Source organism: Ctenopharyngodon idella, chromosome 10 (assembly GCF_019924925.1).
Source record: "Ctenopharyngodon idella isolate HZGC_01 chromosome 10, HZGC01, whole genome shotgun sequence".
NCBI classification, from domain to species: Eukaryota; Metazoa; Chordata; class Actinopteri; order Cypriniformes; family Xenocyprididae; genus Ctenopharyngodon; species Ctenopharyngodon idella.
Window position 1 is genome coordinate 35,945,814 of NC_067229.1, and position 8,391 is coordinate 35,954,204.

Consider the following 8,391-nt stretch of genomic DNA (forward strand, 5'->3'; position numbering starts at 1 on the left):
AAGGACCTTCCACATTTACAGAGACAGAAAGAAGAGAGTCAGAGGGTCTTACAATAGTATGGCCATCTGGAAATGTTTAGTTGCATTACATATAAAATATCTACATTATATGCCAAATGTTTTAGACACACTTGTTCCTTTTAAAATCACATACTCTGCAAGCATTGCACCTTTATTTTTAATCACTGCAGCTCAGTATTAATCTTATAAGTGACAGAAAAATCTTTATCATTCATTTACACCATCACTTTCTCAGGTGCTCTGCAGGTTTGTCCTCAGAAACAGGATGTTCATTATCTGCAGAACGCTACTGAGGGAATCAGATGAAAGGATAATGTCTAATCATACTGTAACCATTCAATCTCCAGCCAGTTTCTTCATCACCGGGCTGTTGTCCATATCTGGAATCTGGCGGTTTTAAGCTGGCGCTCATGGTTCAGGCCTCAGGCGATCCTTTGGACAAGTCAAAGCCAGATGGGAACTTTAAAAGCTCCCAAGAATCTCATCTGCATTTATCTCATGCTGTCTGGCATGAAAGGTGAGTGGGGGAAAAACTGAAGTGAGGATGGGAATAACAGTGTGAAGGGATTTGAACTAGTATCAGAAAACACAGGTTTAAGAGCTATGGTCATTAATTTATGTCTTATGTTTTAACCCTGTGTGTGCATCTACCTCTAGTGGTGGAGTCATAGCAGTACACAAACGACAACAATAAATTGGCTTTGCTGCAGATCAGCGTCCAGTAATGATCAGGAGAGGCTGAGAAACGAACAGATTTTCTTAATGATAAACATGATAAGGATAGTCACTTAATTAGGCCATTTAATTATTGTAACTTCAATTAAAATAACCGCTGTCGCGGGGTTAATTTATGCAATATCAAGCGAAGCTTACTACTATCAACACGGCTGTGATTCGGCCGTATCCACACAGCCACGGGCTTTTACACGTTCAGTTTTATAAACAAGAAGTTTAATGTTGCGCAAAGAAATGTATATTGTTGTTACCATTTTCCAATTAGTTCCAAACGACGCCACAGCAGGATTAACTGTTGGAACAAGCAACACACACAATAGGGTTTCGTTACTGAATCATCTTTTCTAAAAGAATCGGTTCAGTGTATGATTCAGTGACTCACAAGGACCAGCTGCTAGTCACTTCGAAAACGGAAAAAGAATCTATGCTGTGAGTGTGCTTGGTTATTTGCACTGATTCTGTTATCTTAACTATTTACACCTCTTTTGTCATTTTGTACCTATTTACTATAGCCTACATGCTAGTTCTAGGCCAGATAGAAAGGAAGGATCTAGCCTAGGATAAATTTAGTTATAGAAAGACAAACATAGAGAACAATTGTGTCACCAGAACGTTTTATTACTCTTTATGTAATGTAAATTATTCCCTTTTTGAGATACATTAAACTTTATCGAATTTTATCCCAGTACAGCCTTGGGTGTACAGATAGGCTGTAATTAACATCATAACTGAAATGGAATATTATAACCGATTTGGAACATATTAGTAGGCAGCAATCACACAAATCACACAAGTGACCTTTTTTTATATAGTGCTTTATACAAAACAGAGTGTTTCAAAGCAGCTTTTCAGTACAGGAAAATAACAGTGAATGATGCAAATGAGACAAATTTAAATTCTGCTGTAAAGCAACTTTACAGATGACAATAGTGTCATTATTCAGCTCAAATCAGTTTAGTGTTGATTCAGTTTTGTTCAATAACTTTGTAAAGTTCATCAATTATTAAATGAGTTCAATTCAGCTAAGCAACTCTACAGAAGACAATTAGTGTGGTTATTCACCTTGAGTCAGTTCAATGTTGATTCCATTCAGCAAAGTGTTGATGTTGCAAAATTAATCAATTGTGAAACAAATAAGTCCAATAAGCTATAGAGCAGCTCTGCAGAAAACAGCGGTATCATCGTCCAGGGCTGCGTTTCCCAAAAGCTTTGTAAGCCAAAGTAGATTGCAGAACCAATGCCAGAAATGGTTTCTACAATCAACTTGGCTCACAATGCTTTTGCGAAACACAGCCCAGCTCAATTCAATTCAAATTCTGTTCTCATCCAATAGTGTAAGTGCAGTCAAACCAGGCTCAGTTGGGGATATTTCTCCTCTGGCCAAATGAACAAGCATGGTGTTACAGTACTTATGACTCCAGGCTGCAAACCAAGTCAGATTGTGGATTGAATATCAGTCTCTGTGCTTGAAGACTGGGATATGTCACAACGGGATTATGCATACCACCAAACCTTGCTTTGTTGTTTTTCTTTTTTCTTTTTTTTTTTAATTCCAGCATTGCTAATCACCAGCATAAGGTATGTTTTGGTCCCCAACATGGTTCAGCTACACCAGCTCAGTTATGCTTGAGAACAGCATTACTGATCCACCAGCTAGAACACTATACCAGCTTTAACCAGCAAAAACCAGCCTTGACCAATTTATGCTAGTTTATGCTGGATTTAAAAAAAATATATATTATATATGGATATTATAAAAATCAACTTTTCACTGAACTTATTGCAATACATTATTACAGTACAGTGGTTATTAATGGTACTTAACTAGTGTACATTTATTGACAGAAAAATAAGAAATTACATCTCAGTATCATCTACAGTTCACTGCTGGATCACACAGTTTCACTGCTGATCCAAAATAAACCATAAACCCAGGATAGATTGGCTGCGTGAATGTGCCCTGGACTATGTAGATGAGTTTCATTTTGTCAGAGATGCTGAAGTAGTTCACAATTCCAGCACTGTAATCAACATACACTCCTAATCTAGAAGACTTTAATTTAGAAGTGTTTACGTAGAGTTTAGTCTTTTTGTTATTGTCCCAGAATATGTATTTGGAAGGAGAGCAGTACAAATTCATAGACTGATCATTGCATCCAAATTTACACTCATCACCCCTTCCCTTCCTGCAGATGCTACTATAGGACAACGATATACCCACGCCAGCACTCCCACTCCACTCAATCTCCCAGTAGGCACGTCCACACACGCTCTCTCTGCACAACACCTGAGGCCAACAATCAAATCTCTCTGGATGATTGGGATATCGCTGGACTCTGCCAGTGTTAGTAGCCACTCTGTTCCCCCCAGACAGTAGAAGTACTTCATTCATTGTGTTTGAATCCATTGAGAGCTCTTGTGAATCTGATGGAGATTAAACACAGTGTTTGAGGTCACTATAAAAACAGTAAAAGGCAATGGAAAGTCATGTCATATGTGTATACAGTGCTCAGCATAAATGAGCACACCCCCTTTGAAAAGTAACATTTTAAACAATATCTCAATGGACACAAAACAATTTGCAAAATGTTGACAAGACTAAGTTTTATATAACATCTGTTTAACTTATAACATGAAAGTAAGGTTAATAATATAACTTAGAGAACAAAATTTTCAGTTTTACTCAAATTAGGGTGATGCAAAAATGAATACACCCCACTGAAAGTCTCTGGAGCAAAGCTAAATTTTAGACTACAAATGTCTAATTTAACAAGAATTCAACCACAGGTGAGTCTAATTATTCATTACACAGGTGTCCAGCAGACAGTTGACTATAAAAGGGTGTTAAAACCCTTTCCCATTTCATGCTGTCAGCAATGGCACCACATGGAAGAGAAATGTCACACGACCTGAGAAAGGAAATAATTTCTTTACATCAGAAAGGTGAAGGCTACAAGAAGATCAGCAAAGCTTTACTTATCAGTCAGAATACTGTAGCAAAAGTGGTACAAAAAGATGGCAACCATCTCACAGAGACCAGGTCATCCACGGAAGTTAACACCTCGACAGGAGCGTCTTTTGATGAGAAGTGTTGAGGAAAATTGGCACGCAAGTTCACTGCAGTTATCTAAAGAAGTAGAAAGCCAAACTGGGGTGACTATTTCCCGTGAAACAACACAGCGTACACTGCAGAGGAATGGCATGCGTGGGTGCCGTCCACGAAAGAAGCCTCTCCTAAAGCCCAGGCACAAAAAAGCCCACCTAGAGTTTGCCAGGGCCCATGCTGACAAAGATGAAGACTATTGGGACTCTGTACTCTGGAGTGATGAGACCAAGATAAATGTTTTTGGAACTGATGGCTTCAAAACTGTATGGCATCGCAAAGGTGAGGATACAAAGAAAAATGCATGGTGCCTACAGTGAAACATGGTGGTGGCAGTGTCCTTATGTGGGGCTGCATGAGTGTTGCTGGTGTCGGGGAGCTGCATTTCATTGATGGCATCATGAATTCACAGATGTACTGCTCTATACTGAAAGAGAAGATGCTACCATCTCTCCATGCCCTTGGTCGTCATGCACTTTTCCAACATGACAATGATCCTAAACACACATCTAAGGCCACTGTTGGATTTCTGAAGAAGAACAGGGTGAAAGTGATTCAGTGGCCAAGTATCAAACACCAATGGGGAATTCTGAAGAGACAAGTTGAGCATCACTCTCCATCCAGCATTAAGTCTCTAAAAGAGGTCATTCTTCAAGAATGGAAAAAGATAGATGTTGCAAAATGTCGCCAACTTGGTGCTGTCATTAAAAATCATGGAGGCCGTACAAACTACTAGATGTAGTAGTTTTTGTTGTGGGGTGTACTCATTTTTGCATCACCCTAATATGAGTAAAACTGAAAAATGTGTCATCTAAGTTATATTATTAACCTTACTTTCATGTTATAAGTTAAACAAGTTATATTAAACTTAGTCTTGTCAACATTTTGGAAATTGTTTTTGTGTTCATTGAGATATTGTTTAAAATGTTTCTTTTCAAAGGGGGTGTGCTCATTTACGCTGAGCACTGACTGTACGTTTGAGTGTGTGTGTATATGACATACATTGTAGGATCTCATTCCTGTTCCTGGGTGCATCGGTAGGATATTTGTAAAGCATTACTAAGAAAAAACATATATTTAGTGTAATCTGATGCAAGGTCACATCTTTGTTTTAATGTTCAGTTTTTATTTACATGATTCATTCCTGAATTAATGCTATACTTACCCAAACCAGACACAACCACTACATCTGAAGTAAGGAAATCATCCATTTTTTTCTTTAGTTTTTTAGAGAAAGATTTTCTCGCATAATTAGAAGGATGAGTACTGGCATCAAAGCTGAAAAGGTTAGTATGTTCATGAGGAACAGAGAGAGATGAAGAACTCTGTGAAAAACATAAAAATAATGAACATCCTTATCACTCATAATTATCTACACAATAATTAGATTTTACTGTGATTGTTGACTCAACATATGACAATATATTTACAATATGTGCTGTATTTCAATCACTGAATCTTTTCGTAACATTCTGGTATGGTTAGACTTGATATTTGTCTAATTTAGGTTTTAACATATCAAAGTCTTGGTACAGTATTTACATAGTTTGTTTAAAGTGACACAAAAAAATTAAAGCAAGAACAGTTCATCCATATAAGGAAAAAGTACATTAATTGTACCTTTTAGATTTGTATAAATTGTGTATTAATATGCATTTTTTAAATTAATTAACAAGGCAAACATGGTAACACTTTGCAACAAGGTTTCATTTAAAAACATTAACTACGTGAGTATTACTTAAGTACTTAAGTATTTATTTATTACATGTTAGTTAACATTTACATGTACATTTTTAAAATCAAAAGTTCTATCTGTCAGTATTAATGTACTGTAAACTAACGTGAATTTGTAACTAACATTAAAAAAAGTTAATAAATGCTGTTAAAATATATTGCTCATTGTTAGTTTGTGTTAATTAATTAACTAATGTTAACAACAAAAAAAGACCTTATTGTAAAGTGTTTCTCAAAAATAGTCTACTGTCTGCAAGCCGTATACTTTACGCAAGTATGCGAATGCTTCGGCCAGAGGGCTTGTATTCGGTTATTGGGAACTACACTCTTAAAAATAAATGTTCTTTAATGGCATCTATGATTCCATGAAGAACATTTATGGAACCTTTCCATTGCACAAAAGGTTCTTTATAGTGGAAAAAGATTTATATAAAGCCTTAAAATGTTCTTCACACTCAGAAAAAAATGATTCTTTTAAGAACTGTTCACTAAAGGGTTCTTTTCAGGAGCCAAAAATGGTTCTTCTATGGCATTGTGCTGGCCAAGCTTTCATTGACATCATTATTGAATATGTTTCTGGTCTAATTCATACCTGATTCATTCTCTCTGCTCCTGGTGACACATCATGGTTTTTGTGGATATCCATCGTACACAGCATACAAATACTCATCTGGTCAGTATGACAAAAAATCTCCAAAAGCTCATTGTGTATTGGACAGATCATCTCCTGGAGTTGATCAGTAGCATCTATAAAATAGTGTCTCTCATCTTCAAAGAGATTCTCATGTTGTTGAAAGTGAATTGGACAGAAAGAGTTCAGGCACACCAGACAGGATTTGATGGCTTTGTATTTTCTGCCAGTACAGACATCACACTCCACATCTCCAGGTCCAGCGTCACAGTGAGAAACTTGAGCAGTCTGGGGAGCAGCCTGGGGTCCTGTCCTCCTCAGTGTCTCTACCAATTCAGCAACCATCACATTCTTCGCTAAAACTGGTCTCGGAGTAAAGATCTGTCTGCACTGAGGACAGCTGTAAACGCTCCCAAAAGAATTTTCATCCCAATGGCGTGTAATACAGTTCATACAATAACTGTGTCCACAGGGGATGGTCACTGGATCGTTCAGTAGATCTAGACAGACTGGACAGCTGAACTGTTCCCGGCTCACTGAAATATTAGCTTCTGCCATTTCAGTACATTTAGATGTAGAAAGACAGTTCGACAGCACACTCACCGCACTAGTTTCCTGGTTTTGTGTTCACGAGAAGAGCCAAACCGGTGTGTCTATAAGACATGACAGCCTGTATTTTGCTGCACATTAACAAAGTCCCATAAAAAGTCCACTAGGGTCATTAACCAGTTTTGTGCTAACTTTCGATTTTCCAACATTTCTGAGAAATGCGCAGACAATAAAGATAATTTTGACAGATAGTTTTGCAAATGACTGGCTGGCTGAACAAAGGTCTTGCTTTATACAGAGTAATTTAGATTATGTTTTATATTTATTACAGTAATGTTTAGTCTATTTTAAATTTGCTTTACCAGAATAGCAATTTAGAATGTGCAACACCCACACAAACAAACAGAATGGACATGATGAATTCGATGAGTTGCAGCACACAGGCCTATTGAAATGTAATAAACAAGATTCTTTGGATCATTGCCAAATTCGGGTTAGAAAATGTTGAGACATGCGTCAATTAAATTTTCTGTTTCTAAGGGGACATGGTGATGTAGGGAAAATAAAAGATGGAAGGATAAAATATTATTTAAAGGGGTCCTTGATTATGATTTCACTTTTTTAACTTTAGTTAGTGTGTAATGTTGCTGTTTGAGCATAAACAACATCTGCAAAGTTACGACACTCAAAGTTCAATTCAAAGGGAGATATTTTCTTTTACAGAAATCGGTTTTTAAGGACTACAACAAATGGCTGGTTGGGACTACAACAAGCTTCTTCCCGTGTTGGTGACATCACAAACCCCAAAATTTACATAAACCCTGCCCCCGGGAACACGCAACAAAGGGGGTGAGGCCATGTTAGGCTGATTTAGTGAAGAGGAAGAGTTGTTGTAGAGTGTTGTTGCCATGCCGTCATTTTACGCCAGACTGCTTCACAAACGAGGATTAATTCAATGCTGGATTTGCACAAAAATTAACATGACAGCACATGCTAGTCGAAGAGTTGAATCAACTCCACAACAACTACATAAATTTATCCACTAATCATTCAGAAACGTCCAGATGCATTCTATAGGTTGTAACTTCTTTACACTCTCTCCATCAGTGTCCGACTCCGGTTTGAACAATGTAAGGCTACAGACAATCGTCATTTTGGCTGCGTGAGATTCTCCAGCTTTGTTGACGTTGAGCAACCAAAGCATGAGCTGTTAAAGCTCCGCCCTCTTTTGGAAAGTGCATTTAAAGGGACACACAAAAACGGTGTGTTTTTGCTCACACCCAAATAGGGGCAAATTTGACAAGCTATAATAAATGATCTGTGAGGTATTTTGAGCTGAAACTTCACAGACACATTCTGGGGACACCAGAGGCTTATGTTACATCTTGTGAAAAGGTGCATAATAGGTCCCCTTTAAATGCTTTTGCATTCACTCACAAAAACTTTTGCGTTCACTTGCAAAAAGCATTGAATTATTTTTTCTTTACATCTCATATTTCCATAATAAGTTTTGTTTTTGCTTGAAGAGCGTGAAATTTTTGTGAAAGAATGCAAAGATCTGAAGAGGTCTTTCACTTGCAAAAGCATTAAAATATGATTTTTCCTCTCATCTCATGCT

The 8,391-nt window shown here is 37.4% G+C and overlaps 1 protein-coding gene across 1 annotated transcript; it reads right to left on the reverse strand.

Moving 5' to 3' along the window:
- Positions 1 to 2,273: 2,273 nt before the first annotated feature.
- On the reverse strand, positions 2,274 to 7,204 carry ftr54 (finTRIM family, member 54). The gene is made up of 4 exons (XM_051910962.1): positions 6,186 to 7,204; positions 5,025 to 5,184; positions 4,862 to 4,918; positions 2,274 to 3,180 (listed from the first exon to the last, which is right to left on the reverse strand). Exons 1-4 carry the CDS (start codon positions 6,780 to 6,782, stop codon positions 2,627 to 2,629), a joined length of 1,368 nt encoding a protein of 455 aa, XP_051766922.1. The 5' UTR covers positions 6,783 to 7,204; the 3' UTR covers positions 2,274 to 2,626.
- Between the last annotated feature and the right edge of the window lie 1,187 nt (positions 7,205 to 8,391).